This window comes from Rhizophagus irregularis, chromosome 2 (assembly GCF_026210795.1).
Source record: "Rhizophagus irregularis chromosome 2, complete sequence".
In the NCBI taxonomy this organism is placed as follows: Eukaryota; Fungi; Glomeromycota; class Glomeromycetes; order Glomerales; family Glomeraceae; genus Rhizophagus; species Rhizophagus irregularis.
In genome coordinates this window covers 1,931,624-1,955,861 of record NC_089430.1, presented here as the reverse complement: position 1 = coordinate 1,955,861, position 24,238 = coordinate 1,931,624, and the positions used below count along the sequence as shown (strand labels likewise).

Below are 24,238 nucleotides of genomic sequence, written 5' to 3'. Positions count from 1 at the left end.
AATGCAGTTTTTTATGCATAATAGAAAATCAAAATAATAAAATGATATAGACGATTAGTGAAACAAACGTTGAAACACAATGGTTTGGATGAAACCATAAAAGGATGTATAATCGGTGTTTAAAATCCGAAATTTTAATATAGATTACGATGATCGTTAAAAAAAAAATTCGTGTCTAATACACAATCTGTTAAAGATCGTTCCGTTTCAAACAAAAAAATATTTTAAATTTTATCTATCGATTTTTAAACGATACTTTATATTGTTATTTTTTTTTTATGTGTAAAAAAAACCTATTCCCAATCTTGTTCGTTTATTGTAAATCGGAATTTTTTTTCCGATAACCCTAATTGGAATTTAAACAATACAAATAAACTAATTGATTAATCTAAATTAGTGAAGGAATACAGAAACGGTTAGATTTTCCACGCCAAACAATTGATTTATTGTAACTCTTTTTTGAAAAAAAAAAGTCTTTCTTTCCAAAAATCAATTTGAGAATTAATATTATACGCTAACAATTATTTATCATGTATAATGATGAATGGGTTGAATGGATTAATGAAGCTATTTCTAAACAACATATTAAATATTATGATCATGAACATTTTCTAATATTAAAGTAATTGGTGCTGGAGCATTTGGAAAAGTATTCCGTGCAAATTGGAAACATGCTCCTAGATATTTTGCATTAAAATCTTTTTTTTAACTCGATACCGCAGTATTTAAAGAAATTGTTCAAGAGGTAATTGATTTATTTATTTATCATTAATATTGTATTTCGGACTACTATTTTTTTTTTCGAGTTGTAAATCCCATTATTTTTATTTATTTATATGATTTAGCTTAAACATCAACGTGAAGTTGATTTTCACGAGAATATTATTCGTTTTTATGGAATTACAACTGATCAAGGTAAAATAATATATAATAATACCGATGTAATATAATAATACTGTATATGTATCACTCTTATATAAATAAATTAATATAAAAAATTTTCTCTTTAATTAGATAAAAATTATATATTAGTAATGGAGTATGCCGATGGCGGTACTCTTAGAAACTTTTTGAAGGAATATTTTAGTAATCTCAATTGGGATGATAAATTCAATTTAGCACTTCAATTGGCTTATGCTGTGGTTTGTTTACATGATGAAGGAATTGTTCATCGTGATTTGGTAAGTTAATTTATATTATCTGTTATATCATTAATTGTTAATAATTACCATTACGACTTATATCTATATATATCTATTATTATTATTATTATTAGCATTCCGGTAATGTATTAGTTCATCAAAATAATGTTATTAAGTTAGCAGATTTTGGATTATCAAAAAGAATCGAAGAAGCATCTACTATTAACTCAAAAATATTTGGAATGATTCCTTATATTGATCCAAAAAGGTTTGATAGACAAATAAATGATAAAAATCAAATACAAATATACCAATTAAATGAAAAAAAGCGATGTTTATAGTGTTGGGATATTATTATGGGAAATATCCAGCGGTATGATTCCTTTTCATAATGAACCATATGATATTAGTTTGATCATGGGAATCTCACAAGGTTTTAGAGAAACACCTGTTCCTGATACTCCTATTGCTTATACTAAGCTTTATACTGGTAAGTATATATAATAATTTTTCAAACATTCTTATTTCAACATTTACACTAAAAATTAATTTTTTATAGATTGCTGGAATGGAGAACCAGATAATCGTCCAACTATGAATAAAGTGGTTGATCAATTGAAATTATTATTATCTCACGAAACCATAGGAAATGATCAAACAGATAATTTGGAAGATATTGTACATGATAATACTACTGAACAACAATCATTTAATTCAGATAATATTATTAATTCTTCTACTTCTTCTACTGGTTTTAGTAATTTGGCTACATCTGAATTAGTGAAATGTTTAAAAACACCGTTAAGTAATATAATTAATGGAACATTTAAATATATTTTTATGAAATTAAATGAAGGGAAAGAGTTGAAAGAAAATATTCTTGATGGTTGTTACAAAAATTATAACATTGATTCGAAAGAAATTTATGATTGGTTAATAAATAATCAAAATGATTCGGATTCAAATTCTATCTTTTTACTTGGAAATTTTAGGAATTGGTACCGAGATTAATAAGGGAAACGCTATTGAATTATATGAGAAAGCGGCAAATTTAGGGAATAGTATAGCTCAATATAATATAATCTAGCTCAAATGTATAAAATGGGTGAAGGTGTTAATTTAGATTATGAGAAACCCTTTAAATTATTTGAAGAATCTTATAAAGGAGAATATTTAAATGGAATATTTATGCTTGGATATTGTTATAGTAATGGAATCGGAACTAGCGTTGATAGGCATAAGGCATTTGAATTATATGAAAAAGCAGCTAACTTAGGGCATAATGTGGCTCTGCGTAATCTTGCTCTTATGTTTAAAGAGGGAAAATTATTGATAAAAATTATGGCAAAGCTTCCGAATTATTTAAGAAATTATATAAGATGTACCTGTTTCGCGATAATAATCAGTATTCCTTTTTATATAATTCTTTATTGGAGTAGCGCCATTTATGAAGATATCAATGAATCAGAAGAAATTCAACAGGAGTTCCTCAAAGCAGACGCTATAATAAATAAACTTAAGCCCTTGGGTGAACAATCAGTTATTCAATTTTTAGCGGAGTGCATTCAAGAGGAATCATTTAAGAATCAGTTACATGAATTCATAAAACGCTCAAAAACTGATGAATCTTTTCAAAATGTGGCAGCCAATGCCATCACATTACTAGTTAAAGCTGGAGTGCAATTTAAGGGAGCTGATTTAAATGGGATCCGTATACCGGGAGCTGATCTTAGTTATGGGATGTTCGATCATGCACAATTTCAAGGGGCCGATTTAAGAAATGTCCACTTACAAGGAGCATGGCTTCAAAAAGTAAATTTTAATCATGCCAATATGACTGGAGTAGAATTTGGTGAAAACCCTTTTTTAGTATTAAAAAACTTGGATACCGGTTATCATAAAGCTGATCATGATGGTATTTCTTGCTGTTATTCCCAAAATGAAAAATTTTTAGTAGGAGCTACTAGAGACACTATTATACTTTATAATGCTGAAACTTATTAAGAAATATGGAGATCATACGGTGAATTAGATAGATATGTTTATGTAAATGATTTGAGCTGGAAGGCTTCTGTTTCAATATCATCAGATGGATCATTAATAGCCTTAGAGAGATGGAACAATACTATTGGTCTTTGGATAAATAGGAATAAAGAATCATTCACTTATGAAAAATTTGCAGATTTTGAAGAACATACAGATAAAATTTTAAGTGTTTCGATTTCACCTAATGGTAAATATGTTGTTTCAGGAAGTAGAGACCGTACTGTTCGTTTATGGTCCGTAAGAGGGAAAAGACTATTTCATGGATTTAAAGAACATAAAGGCGATGTTAACAGTGTTTCATTTTCATCTAATAGTAACCTCATTGTTTCAGGAAGTATGGATAATATGGTTTATTTATGGTCCGTAAATGAGAAAAAATTGGTACACGTGTTTAAAGGACATAATGGTGGTGTTAGCAGTGTTTCATTCTCTCCAAATAATGAATTTATTGTTTCGGAAAGTAAAAATGGTATGATTTGCTTATGGTCGATAAAAGAGAGAAAATTGTTACATACATTTAAAGCATATAAAGATGAAATTTCTAGCACTTTATTTTCACCTAATGGTGAACTTATCATATCAGGAAGTTGGGATTGTACAGTAAATTTATGGTCGTGGTCAGTAGAAGAGATAAAGTTGTTACATGTATTTTGTGGTCATACTGATAGAGTTACTAGTGTTTCAAGTAATAGTAATTATGTTGCATCAGGAGGTATTGATGGAAAAATACGTCTATGGTCAATAAAAAATAAAGAAAAATTCACACATAGTTTAGGACGGGTTTTAATCAATGATGAATTATTTTCTCCAAATGAGGAATGGATTGTTGATAGTTTTGGAATCCTTCGAGGTCTTCATTCATCAGATTATTGGCCTGCATTTTCTCCTGATGGTAAATTTATTGCCTTAGGAAGAGATAATCTTATTCATCTATCTACAAAAGAAAATCAAAATCCATTTTTTACTTTTGAAGCTGAAGAATTACTAGAATGGAAATTTAATTGTATTTCAATTTCACCGAATAGTGAATTCATTGCAGCAGGACCTTGGATTGAGGGAGGATCTTTAGGAAATTATTATGGCATAAAACTATTTTCAGTGAAAGAAAGAGAATTGGTTCATACTTTTCGAGGGCATGAATGGCAAGTTAATTGTGTATCATTCTCACCTGATGGAGAATTACTTGCTTCAGGAAGTTGGGATAATACCGTGCGTTTATGGTCACTAAAAGAGAGAAAATTATTGGCTACCTTTAATCATCAAATATCTTTCGGTCACGAGAGACCCTGCATAGAATGCGTTGCATTTTCTCCTGATAATGAATTTATTATAACAGGAGGATGGAATTATACAGTAACTTTATGGTCAATAAAAGATTCTAACAAACCACAGAAAATTTTTGATGAGCATAAAAATATAATATGTGATGTTAAATTTTCTCCTGATGGTAAATTAATCGTATCAGCAAGTCGTGATTGTACTGTACGTATATGGTCAGCATCATCTGACAGTAAATCCTTGGCAGTTATTCGAGGTTTTATAGGTTGTGTATCTCATATAGCATGGAATAAGACATCAGAAGGATTATTTCTACACACAATTAATAGTAGTGAAAATGTTGGTAATGGAAATAAATTTTATCGTTACTGGCAGATAGAACAAGATGGTCAAGATGGTCAAGATGGTCATAAATTACAAGTTAAATTACGTTGGGTTCCTTATCAATCAGCGTTAACAACATATAATGCACGTATTCAAAATGTAAATGGTTTAAGCCCAATGAATGAGAAACTTTTAACACAATATGGTGCCAAAAGGAAAGAGTAGTATTTTTTTTAGGAATAATTTTTGATAGTTATTTGAAAAATGTAATTGTTTTAAAAATCTTTTCTTTTTTTGTAAATAATTTAATATGAGGGTAATTTTTTTTAAAAGAAAAAGTAAATAATTTAGAGTATAAATTATCTCATAATTTAATATTAATATGTAAATAATAATAATATTGGATTTTTCGTGTTCAATTTTAATTTATAAAGTATAAACTCTTAATTCACTAATTTACTTTATTTATATAGCATCAATATTTTGATAAATCAATCCTACTGAAAATTTTATTATGTTAAATGAAAATTTATTATAATTGGAATTTTTTTTTAAAAAAAAAATTCCAAACACTTGGCCAAATGCCCAAATCAAATATCACTTCACTATAAAATCCCGCTCAATGTATATATTAAAAAAAAGCTATTAAAAATTAACAATTTTTATTAATACAGTAAACCTACGCCCTTTTTCATAACATTTCTTTTTAAAAAATCCCTTTTTCTTGCTTTTTCTTTGTTCTCTTTATAGGAGTGCAGAATAGGTTGGGTTTAAATAAGACAAAACAAAGATTATTAATTTTTACATGGGATGTACAGACATGGTATGACAACTATGAAATATAATTGATGAAAATAACTCTCCCGCTCCCCACATCCCCACAGTATAGGATAGAAGAGGTGACACTGAAAAATTTCCTAGACGACTATGAAATATAATTGATGACAAATAACTTTTCCGCCCCCATAGTAAAGAATAGAAGAGGTGACACTGAAAAATTTCCTAGGCTCTAAATCCTAACATTGAAACCTCCAACACTATAATCTAATACTTAACCCAAACGCAAGACCTAACACTAAACCATTACACTAAACCCTAACACTATTCTAACAATAATATTCGAAACATTTGTTAAATAATAATAATATTTCTGCTGTATTAAAACTTAACGCTGGTTTCAAAAGCAGATAGGATAATATACCCATTTATATTTCTGATTTTTTCCATATATCAAGTAAGAAGGAGTAGTAAAAGTCCACATTTTCTGGGTCCATCACACATGCATTCCTGGTACGCTAGTTTTGCTCAAAATAAATTTAATTGATTCTAATAATAATTATGGTTATATCTATGGTATTTATCGTATTTATCATGTACATCGGATACGGCTGTAAGAGTATATAGTCGTTTAACCTTTAAACGAAAGATGTTGTAACTTTGTAGTGTTTCTTCTTGTAATAATAATTCAGAATAAATCATCGATAGAGCTCTTATTCGCTCTTATTCTAGAACCACTAGTACGATGATTCAACAGATAACAAATTCAACAATATTGTCTTTCTCACAAAATCAAATCCTTGCTGCTTTCTTTTCATCATAGTAAGACAGTTATAATCCTATAAAATTCTGTACTAATTTCATCCTTATCCTTTTTCTGATCAATATCACTGTGCCTTAAAGATTTTTCCTAAATTTTTTTAATCGTAAATTCGTAATAAAAGCGTCGGCTATTTAACAATAATATATATAAATTTCCCTATGTGTTCGCTCCATAATGCAGTTCCATTTTGGTATTCGAACAAGAGAAATTCGGTTTTATTCTGTTCTACGGTAATTAAGAAACCGGTTTGTTGACTTTAGACATTCATGTTTATGTTACACGTTTAGGAGTGTGAATTTATTTATTTGGCGTTTTTTTTTTGTGACCCTAATTTAATCACGTGAAATTGGCGAAAAAAAAAATGCAAATGCTGTAGACTAGTATGATATTGCGTAAAAACGGTAAACCGGTATTACTTTTTTTATGATCAGCCGGAAATTTTCCAACATTAAACAACATTAACTGCGCTACAAATTTTTTTGTTTTGTTCTTGGTTAACAATTTAATTAATTGTAGAAAAATTACCGCGTGGACTTGTACAAAATATATACAAAAATAATATATACAAAATACAAACAATATTTAAATTTAATGCATATTTAACCCATGATCATGAGAAAAAAAAGAAAAAAAAAATTTAATAAGCAAACAAATTTTTCTAGATAAATTCCTACGTTACATGAAAAAAAGAAACAACAACAACTAATTTTATTTATCCCTTTTTTTTTTTTCAAAAAAACTTTTTTGTAAATAATAATAATAATATAACGGGAGAATTCATTCAACCGCTAGAAAAAGCTAGAAATATTTAAATATGGTAAATATGAAAAATATGGGTAAAATACTTGTTAAAATATGCAATATGATCATCATCTAACAAAATAATGATATTGTTATTTATTTGAGACGAACAGATAACAATTCAAGTAAAAGGGTAATGATGAAAGAAAATGTCGTCTTACATTAATATTAATATCGTTAGAACGAAAGACCAGATTATTTAAAAAAATCGTTATTGGTTAAGTACATTTTCAAGTGTAATACAAAATAAGCTACTGCGGAATTAAATCAATTGTTAATATATAATATTTTTTTAAAAAAAGTAAAGGCCGAAAATTTCAAATGAATAATCCGGTCACAATATAGTAAATAATCCATATTCTTTTTTAAGATATTCCCGTAACCCGATACTAAAATCATTAATAATAATATATCCATCAATGTTCATTACAACAATCGATAACATGTGAATATATAAAGTAGATCTTAATTAAAGAAGGAATTATGTGGCTGGCATTATTGTATTTACTAAATAAAGCTGTACATTGAAGAAAATGAATATACAATATTATTCGAAATAAGAGAATGAGAAAAGAATATTAAATAATAATAATAACAAAAAAATCTATCTCTCTCTCTTAACAAGGCAAAGAAGAAAAGATAAGAAAGATAAAATATAAATGGTCGTTCATTCAAAGGAAACAATGGTCCTGTTTTGTAAAAGGCAAAAACAAAAGAACTATGACAAAATTTTTTAAGGTTCAATCTATTATTCGTAGAGTGAGTAACCAATAATGGTTAAATTACCTTATTCTTTTTAGATCCTGCGAAATTTTCATCACGAAATGTATTGTTTGTTAATTAGTCTGTTGCAAAACCAAAGGTGCATTAGGAGCAAATTCGATTCAGAATTACTCTTACATATTCAACGTTCATTGATTTATTTTAAATTGTACAGTATTTTAATAGTAAACACTTCTGATAAAAATGGAAGTGAAGTGGCTTTGAAAAGAAAATTTTCGGAAAATAGTCCGAAAATAGAACTACAATTTATATGATTCCACGTTTAATAAACTTACAGTAAAGTTGGCTTTTTAGATTCCACGTGATGTATTAAGATTTATCAGCGGAAATCCCCATTATGTTTATGACTATATATAAAATGACCGTGCTCTCTTCTTTTTGCTCCAAAATTTTTTCGAAAAAAAAAATTTTTTTTTTTATTTTTTTTTACACATATATATAATTTTTTTTTTCAAACCTGCAAATCGTGCTTATTAAAACGTTTCATCTTTCTATTATATATATATATATATAAAGACCAAATTATAGACTAAACACAAAAAAAAACACATGTATTAATATTTTAAAAAGAAAATTGTACCACTTAAATCCACTCGAGACTACTTTAACAAACAAATCTATCAAAGACGCATTATTATTCGTACAAATTATCTGCAACTTACAAATTATAAACTACAAATTATACACGAAAAGGTAATAATATTTTTTAATATTTTTTATTTAAGCTGAATGACCTATTTTTTTAATTATTTTTTATTAATCGTTTTATATTTGTTTTTAATTTTTACATTCCTTTATTTCTTCCGTTTCATTTTTCTTTCATTCATACTTTTCTCTCTCTATCTCTTTCATTCCTTTTATATTATTTTTTATCTTTTCACGAAAAAAATATTCACATTCATCAAATCTTTCCATATCTTTCCTTTTTTTTCTCCCCTCCACCCCTTAAACCGCGCATAATAAACATCAACAACGTATATCTCCTACTATTTATATCATTCATTACTTCCCGATTTACCGATTTATCCTAATTGTGAATATTCAAACAAATTTTGAAACAAATTCTTTTTTTTAAAAAAAAAAGTTTCAATAAAAGTATATTATCAAATATCAAATTTTAAATTGTTTGGTTCTATTATACGGTTTCAAAAAACTTTTATTTTTTCTATAATAAAAGTTATTTTTTAACGACTAAAAAGAAAAAAAGAAAAAGAAAAAAAAAAAAACAAAACATAAATAAAAGTAACTTTCAAATATTCACACATATACACAAATAACCATGGGTTCCCCAGTGGTCGATTTACCAAAAAGTACACCACCTCGTCACCAATCCATTCCTGTATTATATACCACAAGTCCTTTTAATGGTACCATAAATACTGAATACGACCCAAGACCTGTCTCTAGAGGTTTTACAATGCCGTCTCCCGGTTCTCCTGGGAAACGTGGTTACAAAAAACCCGCAAAACCAAGAGAATTTGCTAAAAGTGCAAAGAAGAGACAAAGTGTACTTGCTTTGGGTTCTATTACTCATTTACAACATTTTTACGCTAAACGTGGTATAATTATAAAACCAAAAAAACCAAAGCATTTGTAAGTATTCCATTCTTTTTTATATATTTGAATTTTCATTTATTTCAATTTATTTATATCTAATTAATTATGTTAATCAGAGAGGAAGCTGAAAAGAAATTGAAGCTTAGTATAAATACGAATGTTACTGATTTATTAGAAGTAACAGAGGAACCTGATGAAGATTTCCCTCCAACTCCACTTCCACCTTCACCACCACCACTTCCAGCATATCTCACTTCAAAATTAGATGTGGAAACGGATCCTGATGTATTACTTGCTACATGTCATGCTGATATTCAAGCCATGATAGACGCTTGGTGTATGGTAACCGGTGAAGTTAAAGCTGAAGCGAATCCAGTATCTGTTGATATATTAGCAGCTATTGAGACCACCACAAAAGCTGTACAGTCCGTTAAAAATTATTCAATGTTTAAAGAAGATTTATCAGCTGAATCATTATCAAGAATCCGTGCTACTACTTTAGAAGTATTAGAAATGATTAGTAATTTAGAAGAATCTCACAGAGATGAAGATGATAGTAGTAGTGAAGATGGTCATTTATATAAAGAATCAAATTTTCATTCTTTAGATCGTCAACGTAATATTTTAACGAAATATTTAGAAGTGGTTGAGGAATGTTTATTATTTGATGATACAGATTTATATCCTCCAAATACTTCTTATTTAAGACCTTCATCAGTAAGTTCAGAGGAAGATTTGAAGCAAGGAGTCGCTGCCATTACTCCTCCTTTATCACCTGGTCATCCAAATAATGATTGGGTAAACCCTGATGTATTTGGTGATGTTGTTATAACCAGATATCATGCTTTCTTGGAAGCTCATCGTCCTTCAAAATCAAAACAATTACCTGATTACACTCCTTTACCAGATCCTAGTGTCGATAAAACCGAATTCTTGGCTTCATTAGCGTGAGTATTATTAGTATTATTCTAACACTTTTTTATTTAAAAAAGTCATTACCATTTTTTTATTTAAATTGTTTTCTTTCTTCAAAACAGAGACGGTAAATTATTATGTATTATTTATAATACGATAGTAAGACGATCAAAACGACCATTTGGATTCATTGATAAAATACATGAGGATACATCAAGAACTTATCGTGCTACTGAAAATTTGAAATTCTTTGCAGCGTAAATATCTTTTTTTTTTTTGCTTAAAACTTTTGGTACGCCGATAATTGTATATTAAAAAATATATATGTTGTATATATATATATTTTTAGAGCCGCCAAATTTAGATTTGAAATCAAATTTGACGAATTTAATCCAACAGAGATTGTCAAATTAACAAATATTGGAAGAGCTCAAGTAAGATATCTTAATATTTAATATTTGCAATTCCTTTTTTTTTTATTTCGTATTTTCATATTACTTACTTTTTCTTTCCACGAATATATAGCTTGAGCGAATTCTTGAAATATTTTGTGAAAAAGCCATGGAAGAACTTATATCAACAGGCTCTTATAAACAATATCCTATGTCAAGAGTAGCAAGTATGTATATGCAGGATGTTTTTTCAAATTCACAAATGCAATTACTTCAACAAGCGACAAGGAATTCAGCCAATGGAAATGGAAATCTTGACTTGGCAGCAGCTGTATCAGCTAAATTAAACATCAGCACACCAAATTCAAATTCGGCTTCAACATCAACAAGTACATCAAGAAAGAATAGTCAGGATAGTTCATAGTTAAATTTCTCGGGTTTTCTCAGGGTAAAATAATGTTTTTTTTTTATAAAAATTTTTGGGTATGAAATTGGACATTTTATTGTAATAAAAAAAATTAATATAGAGAATGAAAAATTTAGTTGTATAAGTGATTATTATTAGTCTTTTAATTTAATTAATTATCTTATATATATATATATATTATTATTACTTATTTATTATTTATTATTTATTTCTCGCTGGCCGGATATGAAAAGAATATATTCTTTATATATTTTAGTCGTTATTTATTTATTTATGAAGATTATATTTTTATTTGCATATTTTTTTTATCATATCATTATGATTTAAAAAACAACATTACAAAAAAAAAAAAATCAAAATTGAGATGATTATTAAATGAACACTTTTTTTTGTATAGTTTTTTATTTTATTATTAATTATATCTTGAGATGAAATGGTGGGTTTAATGAAAGATCGAATTATCTTTGGTGGGTTTTAGGTTATTAAAAAAAAGAGAGGCTATAAAAATTTTTTTCTTCGTTTACTAGTTAATTGGATTAGGAATATATATAGCCTTTGAAAAAAAAAAAATATATACGAGAACGGTGAAGTGGGAGCGGTGAATAGGCTTAAATAAAATATTCGTGTAATATTCGTGTATTTTATTATTATTATTATAAATTATTTTCAGGTAAAATAAAACGAAAACAAAAAGTTAATTAAACAATAAATTACACCTTTATTGAGCAGTATAAGAATTTTTTTTTTTGAATGGATTTCCCGAAACAAATATTAACTTTAATTGAGAATAAATAAATAATTTATTTTCATTCAAATCATTTGTTTTTCATTTAATTTTAAACAATTACCAATTTGTTTTTATGCATTGAAAATTAATACAATTTTTGTCAATCATTATCTAGAAATTTCCTTAAAATGCTTAAAATGGATAATATAATCAAAATAATACACTAACGTTTTATAAAGCATGTATTACTTTTAGAACTGAATTGTTATTTATATGAAATTTACTTATTATATAATCCGCTTATCCTAACTTGAAACACTTGGCCTAATTCAACTTATCAAACTAACACTCACCTAACCTAAAGTAATACTTACCTAACCTAAAGCTTACCTAACCTAATTTAAATATATTGACTAATTAATATATTGATGATGATTATTGTCAATTTTTTTTTTATTATAATTTGATATACAGAATATACAGAATAAATTTAATTATAAATATTAAAATATTAAAATATTGCAAAACAGTTCAAATGATATACTTATTAAAAATTATAAATTATTTTATAACTGATTTTTATTACAAAATAAAATATTTATATAAATTAATAATAATATTTAATAGTAATAATTACTTTACAATAATTTTAATAATTTTTAAAAATTATTATATAATTAAAAGATAAATAAAAAATAAATTTATATTAAAAAATATTAAGTAATAATTTTAATTTAATTTTTATAAATATAAAATATGAAAAAATAGATTTAAAATAATTTGCCATTAATTTACGAGATTTTCATTAATAATTATTACATTTAATAATATAAATATAAATTTTTTTTGGTATCTGCAAGATTTTCATTAATAATTACATTTAATATAATTATAAATTTTTTTGGTATTTGCTAGATTTTCATTAATAATTACATTTAATATAAATATAAATCTTTCTTTGATATCTGCAAGATTTTCATTAATTAATATAAATATAAATCTTTTTTGATATTTGCAAAATTTTCATTAATTACATTTAATAATATAAATATAAACTTTTTTTTGGTATCTGCAAAATTTTCATTAATAAATTAATAATTATATAAATATAAATTTTTTTTGGTATTTACAAAATTTTCATTAATAATTACATTTAACAATATAAATATAAATCTTTTTTTTGTATTTGCAAAATTTTCATTAATAATTACATTTAATATAAATATAAATCTTTCTTTGATATTTACAAAATTTTCATTATTAATTAATATAAATATAAATCTTTTTTGATATTTGCAAAATTTTTATTAATAATTATATTTAATAATTAATAATATAAATATAAATTTTTTTGATATTTGCAAGATTTTCATTAATTACATTTAATAATATAAATATAAACCTTTAATAATTACATACCATATTTTTCTAAAATTAGTTACTTCTTGAAATTAAATACCTCTACTAACTTTTTGTATTTTGATAAAAAGATTTTTATATAAAATACTAGTAAAAAAACTTCCAAAATTAAGCACCTTTCCAAGTTTTTAACCAAAATCCTTGTAAAATAAAAAGGGGTGATTAATTTTGGAAAAATACAGTAAATATAAATTTTTTTTAGTATTTGCAAGATTTTCATTAATAATTATGATCCAGTGTAAAAAGATATGTATCTTACTAAAAAAAGATAAGATTTACACTAAAGAAAATTTTATATAACTAAGTATAATAGACTAAAATTTACATATTTATTAGGATATAATTGTTTGAATTTGCTACTAAAATTTTTTTATTAATATATGATACTTTCTTCTTTCTCAAAATAAAGAGGTGGACCATTAGTTGACAATAAAAAATTAATAATATTAAGTATGTACAATTATTTTCTAAGACTAATTTTACAAAAGAAAGTTATCTGAAGCTTAAATTACATAAGTGAGTTGCTGAAATACTGGATGTACTAAGAATACAAATTGGAAGCATTATATTAGACTTAAATAAATGCAGTAACAACACATTTATACCATATAAAACACTTGAATGGCCTATAGGATCCAGAAATATATATAAAAAAGTCAGGTTTGGATTTGCATATTTTAAACTAAAAAAATCATAAAAATCTTTCCTTTTTTTAAATAATTTTTGATAATTCCAGTCTAAGGTTGCCTGCCTAAACCTCTCCAAAATTCTACGATTAGTTTTTCCAAAAATTTACTATAGTTTTATTATAGTTTTGACAAGGTTTCAGCAGTTTCAGCATTTATAATAAGTTTCGCCAGATTTCGCTTTTCTTTAGAGTTTTGCCAATTTTTTAATAAGACTTTTATATAGTTTTAGCAAAGTTTCACCATTTTGGCATTTTGCCAACTTGCTAAAACTCCCTAGTTTCTTCAGCAACCTTATTCCAGTCAGTATTTTATTTTCCATTATAGTAACTGATTGATATTATTATGATTCTAGCCTTAAAAAATAAAAAAAATGTGTACAGTTTATAGTAAAAAATTTTTTTCACTACCTGATTCCTATATATATATTTCTGGATTCTTGGCTTATTTCAATTTTAATCACAGAAAAATAGAAAACTTTCCTAATGAATACAAAAACTAAAACTATTGGAACTGATTTAAATATACAAGAAAAAATTGTTATTTTTTTTGTATTAAAATAGCAAAACAATATGATTATGAAGTTTTTATATACTTATCATTATAAATTCTAGCCAATTAAAGATATTTGGACAGTTGTAAACATAAGATTGCAAAATTAAGTTTACACTTAAATTTGTTGTTTATTTGAAATACATTTTTGAATGCATTTAAAAATAAAATTAATTTAAAATTTATAATTAAATTTTAAAGTAAGTATTTAAAATACTAATGCATATTTTGAGGCTGACAAAAATATAATTAAGGCTGTACTAATTCAATTTTTCGTTTAACATAACCTTCTCTCTGTTTTTGGATTTTTTATGTAAAAAAAATACATGTAATTTAGACTAGAATTAGGCAAATCTTTAAGTCTTAGCCGGAATTATCATCCAAATTTTTGCTCACTCTTTTGGTCAAAATTTTGATCAAAATTAGTGGTAATTCTGGCTATATATTTATTTTATGTATTATTTTTTGTTCCCTCCCTCCCCCTAGATTGAAACCCCTATATTATATTAAACAAAGAATTGGCTTGGAGTGGTCTAATTGATAAAAAATCTGATAATTATAGTGAATCTGATGATAATGCATGATTTAGTATAATAATAATATTATAATATTTCTAAATATATACTGATGAAATTTATATAAAAAAAATAAAGTTTATTAATAAAAAAATTTTTTATTGCATTTTTTTTTTGAGGTACAAATCTTTTTTCATTGAATTATACATACATTTAAATATTTAATAATATAAATATAAATTTTTTTTTGAAATTTGCAAAATTTTTATTAATAATTATATCTAATAAATTTTTTTTAGTATCTGCAAAATTTTTATTAATTAACATTTATTAATATAAATATAAATCTTTTTTAGTATTTGCAAGATTTTTATAATAATTATATTTAATATAAATCTTTTTTGATATTTGCAAGATTTTCATTAATAATTACATTTAATATAAATCTTTTTTGGTGTTTACAAGATTTTCATTAATAATTACATTTAATAATATAAATATAAATCTTTTTTTGGTATTTGCAAAATTTTTATCAATAATTAAATATAAATTTTTTTAATATTTGCAAGATTTTCATTAATAATTATATTTAAAAATATAAATATAAATTTTTTTTAATATCTATAAGATTTTTATTAATAATTACATTTAATGATTTAATAATATAAATATAAAATTTTAATTATATAATTTAAATAAAATTTAAACTAGATCAATTGGATTTTTTTGTTTTTATTGAAAAAAAAAATAGAAAAAAAAGCTAAAAATAATTTCCAAAATTTTTTAAATTATTATTTACTATTAAAATTTTAAAAATATAAAGAAAATAATCTAAAAATTAGTATTTTGTCCTGCTGGATGGATATAGCTTATGATAATTTGTTTGTATGGTATATAAACTTAATATCAATAAAGCATATATAAATCATTAAAAAAAAAAAAAAAAAATAATCTAAAAATTAGATTTCTATAAAAAAGAAATATTATATAAAAATTTTTGAATTCTACTATTTATTATTAGTAGCAATACTATAGCAATTAGTAAATAATTATTTATTGTCATACTTTTTAAGTTTAATTATTCTAATCTAAAATTGCTTGTTAAAATTAGTGAATTTTATCATATTGAAATTGTTAAAATTATTTTTTTATTTTGATATTTGTATTTTAGTTAATTTTATTAATTCTAATTTTAATCTTAATTTTACTAATTTCTAAATTTTACTATAGAATTTATATATTTAAGTATCACCATATAATTATAAATAAATATTTCTAAAATTTTTTTAATATTTATATAAAAAAATTTTGCTTTTTTTAGTATTTATTTAAAATTAAAACTTTCAAAAAAAGGAGATTTTATTTATCTAATCTTATTTAAATATAAATTAATTGCATAAATTTGTAGATCTAAAAAAAAAATACCAGAATAATTTAGCCTATTTTTTTTAATATTATATTTTTAATATAATAACTGTTTTATAATTAATATTAATGGTTTAAATTTTTAAATTACAATATAATAAAATTCAAAGTATAAATTCATATTATATTTTAAAATTTTTTAATAGTTAAAGTGTTCTATTACAGTTCAATATACTTGACCATTTATCATGTGATTATACACATGGTTTGCAACTTTGCATGCAAAAATCCTTAGGTTAAAAATGATTGGTTGCACGTGATCACAAACCGGCTGAGACAGAAGTACTACTCTTCATCTCCGTTCTTACATCTAATTACATCTATAAGGACAAAATAAGAATTTAATCGTCATATCATATCTTCGCTTAAAATACTTTTTTCTTTTGGAAGAAAAGAAGAGAAAAAAAAATCTTTAAAAGAAATATATACCAATCAAAAGGGAACAAGTTAAAATGTAAAAGGAATAAACCAATTTCCCCTTTAATAAATCATTATGAAAAAAAAGGAAAAAATATATATATGTATGCATATGTATCGATTGTACTCATTTTACTATTGTATAATATATATATGAGAAATTTTTTTGTTCTTTTAATTTGTATGAAAAAAAATTATCGATTCTTTAACATGTGAAACAAAGTGTCGCGCTTTTTTTTTTACAATTAGTATCAAAAAGAATTGGAATTATCCGATTAATCCAAGGTTAATCAAAAAAAAAATAATAATTTTCCTTTTTTTATTTTGTATCAACCGAATTTTTTCTTTTTGAAGTAATCATAGTGTAATCAATGATGTTACCACAATATCAATAATCAATTATTAGATAATTATTTTTTTTTTTTGTTTGTTTGAAACAAGGTACGGTAACTTTAATAAAAAACGCGAAAAGAAAATTTTTTTTTTCCCTTTGTTATTTTTAGAATAGTTACTTATTGTTCTATCCCAAAAAGAAATAAATTTCTTTTTAGCGGATTGTGTTACAAAATTCAAAGTTTTAACAATCTAATAAATGAAATGCAAATGCCATGTTTGTAGAGAAAGTCGGTACGAAATACATTACATCTAAATATGTTCAATTACCAAACCCCCCTAATAATAATGTTCTATTATTTAAACAAAGTAACAAACGTATAATTATATCATATAACATTCTTTCTGTTCAGTCTATTCGGCTATTCATCCTTTATTACTGTACTTGCAAAGTGCTCAATGCTGCTGTACATTTGCACATTTGCTGATAAACAATTATACAGTGCACTACACTATATATATAGTACTTTATATATTATTATTATTATAATAACTCCATTATACTGCTTATATTATTTAATTATGATTCAATCTACAACCTAGTTAAGTAATTAGTGTGAAGGGTTTAAGGGTTTAAGTAATAACCTTTTATAAAGTACACAGCTGTGTCTGTGTCTGTTCGCCATTTAATAAAAAAAAGACATATAAAACCTAATAGGGGAAGAGGCTATTCATCAGCCATTCATTCATCTGTATATAAAAAAAGACATCTTTTTTTTATCTTCTTTTTTTCTATTTAAAAAAAAAGAACGGTATATATATAAAAGTAAAATAAATCGATTAAAAAATTTTTTTTCTTCTTGTACAAAAAAAAAAGATCTTCTTTCCCCTCTCCTCTTTCCGTTCAAAAAAAAACATTTTTATTAAGACACTTGTCAGTAGTAGTAACCTACTACATTGCCACGAAACCTACTACAGTTGTAGGTTTTTTCTAAAGATCGTTTACCAATATTATATATTATTATATAACATATGCCGGCAAGACGTAAATCATCGGAACCACAGACACCACCAGCAACTCCTAAAAGATCAAGAAGTAGACGAAATGGTAGTTCTCAAGGATCTCAAAGCTCTCAAATTTCTTTGGGTTCTCAAAAATATACGGCATATTTAAGAGAACGTCCTACCCCTACAAGTGATATATATTCACAAGAAAAAAATCCTTTTTCTGGAGAAGAACTCTGTGAACGTTTACAATTAGAAAGTTCACAACCATCTATATTTAATTCTAATAATAATAATGATAATGATAATGTTGATGACGTTATTAATAATGATGATACAAATCAATCCGTTCCTAATATACCTACTGATCGTAGTGTCGCCGTAAATAACAATAATAATATTATTAATAATAATAATCCAATAGGTTTATTATCTTTCATATGTTGGATCTTAAATTTCGGTTGGAATAATTTAATTGGGAATAAGAGAAATAGATGGTTATTTTGTTTTATATTATTATTATTATTATTATTTTTAACATTTTCAAACGTTGAACAAGAAAATAAATCTTTTATGGATTACTTTTCATCAAGTAGAATATATATTTGGGCTATTGATGGTAAAACTTATAAGATTCAACCGATCGGTGAAAAAAAAAAAGATGTGAATGATAGTATTGTAGTCACCTTGGAAGATTTTAAACAAATGATTATAGCTGAAGTTAAAAATTATATGGATTCTGAGAATAGTAAACATTTACATTTATCTTCAATGTCGAATGAACCTTTACGTGCTTTAATAAGGGACGAAATTAAAAATATTGTATCATCAGATAGTAAAAAAGGTCCAGTTAGAAGGAGAGGTTCTTCCAGAGATGAGGAAACTTCAATTAGAAAGTTTGGTTCTACGAGAGATGAAAAAGCGGTGGAATTAATACGTAATGAAGCACGTAAAGTTGCTAAGGAAGAATTACTAAAATATTCTCAGGATAAACTTAATAGACGTGATTTCGCTTTACATTCAGGTGGTGCAAAAATTATCTCTAAATATACTAGTAAAACTTATGAACAATGGCCTAATGAATGGTATAAAAAAACTCTCGCTTATGTTACTGGTAAAGGTATCACTCGTGGTAAACCTCCGGTAACAGCAATTTCTCATGATACTAATGTTGGTCAATGTTGGCCACTTTCTGGTCAAGAGGGTCAATTAGCTATATTTCTTGATAGAAAAGTTTTTGTTACAGCTGTTACTTATGATCACATTAGTAAAGACATTGCTACAGATGATGTATTATCTGCACCAAAAGATTTTGAAGTGTGGGGAATCATTGATGATGGGACTGTAAGTAAAAATGATGATAATGATGAGGATTTCGGCGTAGATTTAAGCGATGATTTCAGTCCGCGAATGGAATCAACTGAAGATAAATGTGGAAGAAGAGATGATGATCAATATGATGATGGATTAAGTCATTTGAATCATTTAGAAATTGATACTAATGGCGAATTACATTTGGGTAGTTCCCCTCGTCATTTATATTTGGGTAAATTTACTTATGATATTAATGGTTTACCCATACAAACTTTTGAAGTACCCGACCATATTTTAAAGTATAACAAACCTATAAGAGCTATCATCATGAAGATAATTAGTAATTGGGGTAAACCTGAATATACTTGTCTTTACCGTTTCAGAGTACATGGTGATCCTGCTTTACCTACTGTATCTGCTTCTGATCCTAAAATAAAATGAAAAAAAAAAATTGGTTAATCGAATACACGATTAACACGCTGATAGAGCGGATAATTAAAGCGAATGTTGTGAATGTTGAGAGATGTGAAAAGGAAGAGAAATCAATATTTTAGTGTATTATTATTATTACGTTTGGTTATGGTTATTTTATGGTTATTTTGGTTATTTTTATTTTTTAATTTTTTTTTTTATAAAAAAAAAATTCATCTAAAAAAAAGGATGTATATCATTATATATAAAACTAAACTTTTTATTAACAAAAAAAAATAATAATATATATATAATATATATAATATATATTAGTATATATATTTTGGGATTAAAGAAAAAAAGTAATAATAAAAAAAAAAAATTATAATTATATATTTCTTGAATGTATTATATTTTTTTGGTTTTTTTCTGTATTATATTAATATATTAATATTATCATTACAATAGTAATAGTATAACATATATTTCATATCATCATCTCATTGAATTATTAATAAAGAAAAAAAAAATATATTTTTGTTATCTAAAAATGAAAAAAATAAATAAATAAATTTACACAAAGTCACATATGATTGTAATTTTTGATGCAATCGGGATCATATATTTTTGGTATGTATGAAAAATATTTTTCCCTCCTTCCCCACGAACTACAGTACATATAATTGTACCATGCGCTCCATTAGAAAAAAATTAATAAAATAAATTTTTAAGTTAATGCAAGTTATTCATTACCTGATAAAAAACATTGAACACGTTTTCATTATTTGTTTGTTTGCATAATTCTTGCATCATCTATTTATAAATTAATTAATTAATATAAAAAGTTATATATTATGTTATATATGTATATCTACAATTCTTTTTATTTACATTAAAAATAAAATTATATAATACAAATAAATTGTGTTCTATAATTTTGTACAGAAATAAATAAATTAATCTATTGAAGGAAAAAAAAGAGAAATCAAGTCTATGTATATCTAAATATTAAAATACTCGATTAAAATATTAAATTATTGAAATATTAAATTATTATACATTTTTTCTAATGCTTATTATTTATTACCATCACTTACCTTAATTAATTACTTACCTATAAATCATCTAAACTTGAATCGCTACTTAAAAACCACTCGAAAATTTTCAAATGAATATCTAGTAAATAAAAGATTATTACTAATAATAATATTATTATGATTATTATTTTACTTCCCGAACCGGATTCGGGTCCTTCTTCTTCTCCTCCTCCTCCCTTTACATTTTGATTGTTATCATAAATATTCTCTTTATTCTTATTCTCCTCTTCATATTCCTCCCACAATCCTAATCCATCAACATTCTGATATAAGCATGCGTTAACAATACCAATCGGTATATCATGTAATTCTGGTACAAAATCATCCGTTATACCAGACAATTGTGATAAATTTTGTCCTATGTTCGCATAGTCATCTAATGATGAATTGATTATTTAGTTATCCTATTCATATATATTAAAATGTCGAAATTTAAACATAATAATTTTGACTTTTTACCTGTTATGGTGTTATAAGAATCAAATGGACTTGTATTCAAGAAATTTATTGATATAAATGCTGCATATATGAATAATACTAATACAAATGTCCATACTGGTAATGCAAGTGCCCAATACCTTAAAAAGTGTGTTGACTTTAATATATAATATATAAAGCGATCATATATAGTAATTATATAGAATTATCATAACTACCTATCCGGATAATAAGTTATTCCCAGCGAGATTAATACTTCATCTGGTAAATATGCCCATAACAAATAAATAACTACAATTTAAAATTTAAAAATTATTTTTGTTAGATCAAAAGTTATTAATATTATAATTATTGTATGGGGAAGAAAAATACCAAAGAAATTAAATATATATCCCATCCAATAAAAATTATTTATCATTTATTAGGACTGTGCTGATTTTAATTCCGCATCACAATATTGAATATTTCATTTGCTTAAACGTCGTAAACCAGCATAGTCCTACGATAAATGTTAAACTCGTTAAAAAATAAAAATTTTTTGAATAACGAAAGTTACCGAATGCAATAAATGATAATAAATATAGTGCGAATCCATAATATTCATATGTTGGCGTTTTCGTTAATGTAGTTGGAGATTCGTCTGTATGATACAAATTTGTCGCACTAAATAGGTTTAGTTTCAAATTAGAAACTTTACCAAAAATAAAAATCAACAAGATTGTTTAGAATTGACTTACCCAGGAACATGATTTTTTGATAGATCATTTTGTGAAGTTGATGATGAACTCGTTTTCGAACTCTCGGTTTTGTTCGCAAGTAAACTACTATACGAAGCAGTTCTCCTAAATTATAATGTGTTAATATCATTCAAAGTGTAAATTAAACGAAGCGGAAGCAAAAAAAAACTCGCTTTATGTTTTACCCGAGGGTCCTTGTCCTAGGATAGATCGGTTTTGTTTGGTGTTGTGTTGAAGTAGGTGAAGATGGTTCTTGACCATTTTCATTATTTTCACCATATTGAAAATAATTATCACTTGTTTCTGAACTAAACAAAACGTTATTAAAGCCCACTCGTGATTTTGGCTCGTTTTCATTATTGGTATATTCCATGCTCGAAATTTAACGAGCATGTAATCTAATATGAAAAGGCACTTCTTTTATCTATGATATCTATAAAATGTAAAAAATTTAAATTTTTTGATCCCTTATCTTAATTTTTATTGTGATTATCATTTTTCATGGTTTTTACACAGAATTTTTTGAGACATCCAAGTAACATGATGCGTTGTGTTACGACACACGTAATCAGTTTTTAATTTCTTTTAATCTGATTTGCATTTAATGTTATACAGGGTGTAAACATTTTATACATTAAAAGAGATTAGATCAAAGGGACGTCACAGAGTTGGTAAGTCTAAGAAAGGTAGATTCCGGATTCGATTACAAAATGGAAAGATCAACTCATACCATTTTTTCCTTTGCTTTTACCAAATCCTAAATCAGGTTTTGAATGGTTTTCAATAATGAATGAATCCTATTTATTATAAATTATAAGGCTAGGAAATTTATTCGTTAAATCGTGTTTTAAATTCATTGCCTTTTTTGTTATTCTTCAAGGAGTTTATACATACATTTTTTTTCCTTTGCATTTGCCAACTCTACCTAAAAATTTTCTCTCTTTATTAATATTTTTCTTACGAGAAAAAGAATGGCAGAGTTTTTTGATGATATAAATAGTCCGTTTTTTGATGATAAAAATGGACCCGGTGTCCCCTTTAAAGAATTTACAGATCCTCAAAATCAACTTGTAAATTCCGAAAACCACAATGCATATAGTATTTACTGTGGACAAGGTTGTCGGAGCCTTATTTTACGTGCGAATCTTGGAAAGTGGGTTGAAAGATCAAAGGAAAAGGTATGAGAAATTAGTCTCGTATTACTTTTTTTATTTTGGGATCTCAACTTTTTCTAACGAGAAATTCCATTGTTTGTTTATTTCTTTTTACATTGGCAGTTAAAATTACCTGATGAAAATGAAAAAGATACAAAAGAATCCGACTCTGAAAATTCTTCTGAAAATTCTTCTTCTGAAAATTCTTCTTCTGATGATGTTACTCTGAATCAAGGATTTTGGGTATTGAATGATGTAATGGCATTTGAAAATATCAATGTCACGAACACTATAGTTACGGGAATTAGATATTTATGTTGTCCTAGATGTAATAATATAAATCCATTAGGATATAATGATACCAATACGAAGATGAATGAATATTTGATTGCTGCTGACCGGGTCAGTTATTTACGGGAAGAATAAATTTTCGTTTTTATTAAGTTAAGAATCCTTCCATTAAAAATATATCTACTATTTACATTTGCAATAATTAATTTATTTTTATTAAATCTATTACTTTTTTTGCTCTTATGGTTTTTGTATTTTACACATTTAGCGAGTTATTGTTGATTTTTATTTCATTTTATTTTATTTTTTTTTGTAATAATAATTGTCTTAATTTTCGGTTCCTATTTTATAACTTATATAGAATGGGACATATATATTGTGCTTCAAAGTTATATGTTATCATTTTATTTTAAAAGTTGAATAAATCAGATTTTATTTGAACTTATCGATCT

General features: G+C 25.3%; 6 protein-coding genes across 7 annotated transcripts; 5 read left to right on the top strand and 1 right to left on the bottom strand.

The window, feature by feature from the left end:
* Positions 1-1,034: 1,034 nt before the first annotated feature.
* On the top strand, positions 1,035-2,153 carry OCT59_011831 (uncharacterized protein; the record flags this gene model as incomplete). The annotated part of the gene is made up of 4 exons (XM_066134050.1): positions 1,035-1,181; positions 1,277-1,410; positions 1,484-1,632; positions 1,702-2,153. 4 exons carry the CDS (start codon positions 1,035-1,037, stop codon positions 2,151-2,153), a joined length of 882 nt encoding a protein of 293 aa, XP_065989351.1.
* A 90-nt stretch (positions 2,154-2,243) lies between these two features.
* OCT59_011830 (uncharacterized protein) lies at positions 2,244-5,118 on the top strand (the record flags this gene model as incomplete). Its single annotated transcript, XM_066134049.1, has 2 exons — positions 2,244-3,057; positions 3,148-5,118. The coding sequence occupies 2 exons, from the start codon at positions 2,244-2,246 to the stop codon at positions 5,013-5,015; spliced, it is 2,682 nt and encodes an 893-aa protein (XP_065989350.1). The 3' UTR covers positions 5,016-5,118.
* A 3,282-nt stretch (positions 5,119-8,400) lies between these two features.
* On the top strand, positions 8,401-11,997 carry OCT59_011829 (uncharacterized protein). Its single transcript, XM_025319876.2, has 6 exons — positions 8,401-8,667; positions 9,059-9,567; positions 9,648-10,478; positions 10,569-10,703; positions 10,796-10,880; positions 10,972-11,997. The coding sequence occupies exons 2-6, from the start codon at positions 9,254-9,256 to the stop codon at positions 11,260-11,262; spliced, it is 1,656 nt and encodes a 551-aa protein (XP_025172743.1). The 5' UTR covers positions 8,401-8,667; positions 9,059-9,253; the 3' UTR covers positions 11,263-11,997.
* A 6,025-nt stretch (positions 11,998-18,022) lies between these two features.
* OCT59_011828 (uncharacterized protein) lies at positions 18,023-20,614 on the top strand (the record flags this gene model as incomplete). 2 transcript variants are annotated; one of them, XM_066134046.1, is made up of 1 exon in its annotated part: positions 18,023-20,614. In XM_066134046.1, the coding sequence occupies one exon, from the start codon at positions 18,372-18,374 to the stop codon at positions 20,097-20,099; it is 1,728 nt and encodes a 575-aa protein (XP_065989348.1). The 2 variants fall into 2 exon arrangements, with proteins under 2 accessions (XP_065989348.1, XP_065989349.1); XM_066134047.1 differs by having other exon boundaries at positions 18,918-20,099.
* Positions 20,615-20,937: 323 nt separating this feature from the next.
* On the bottom strand, positions 20,938-22,714 carry OCT59_011827 (uncharacterized protein; the record flags this gene model as incomplete). The annotated part of the gene is made up of 6 exons (XM_025319874.2): positions 20,938-21,542; positions 21,626-21,744; positions 21,823-21,895; positions 22,161-22,267; positions 22,342-22,446; positions 22,527-22,714. The coding sequence occupies 6 exons, from the start codon at positions 22,712-22,714 to the stop codon at positions 21,184-21,186; spliced, it is 951 nt and encodes a 316-aa protein (XP_025172739.1). The 3' UTR covers positions 20,938-21,183.
* Positions 22,715-23,186: 472 nt separating this feature from the next.
* Positions 23,187-24,238, top strand: OCT59_011826 (uncharacterized protein). Its single transcript, XM_066134045.1, has 2 exons — positions 23,187-23,519; positions 23,619-24,238. Exons 1-2 carry the CDS (start codon positions 23,313-23,315, stop codon positions 23,919-23,921), a joined length of 510 nt encoding a protein of 169 aa, XP_065989347.1. The 5' UTR covers positions 23,187-23,312; the 3' UTR covers positions 23,922-24,238.

Bases quoted from the DNA above. Each gene is read 5' to 3' on its own strand.
- OCT59_011829 (XM_025319876.2), top strand. From the start codon at position 9,254: ATGGGTTCCCCAGTGGTCGATTTACCAAAAAGTACACCACCTCGTCAC. The intron at 9,568-9,647 runs GTAAGTATTCCA...TATGTTAATCAG, and splicing joins CCAAAAAAACCAAAGCATTT to AGAGGAAGCTGAAAAGAAAT. The intron at 10,704-10,795 runs GTAAATATCTTT...ATATATTTTTAG, and splicing joins AATTTGAAATTCTTTGCAGC to AGCCGCCAAATTTAGATTTG.
- OCT59_011826 (XM_066134045.1), top strand. From the start codon at position 23,313: ATGGCAGAGTTTTTTGATGATATAAATAGTCCGTTTTTTGATGATAAA. The intron at 23,520-23,618 runs GTATGAGAAATT...TTACATTGGCAG, and splicing joins TTGAAAGATCAAAGGAAAAG to TTAAAATTACCTGATGAAAA.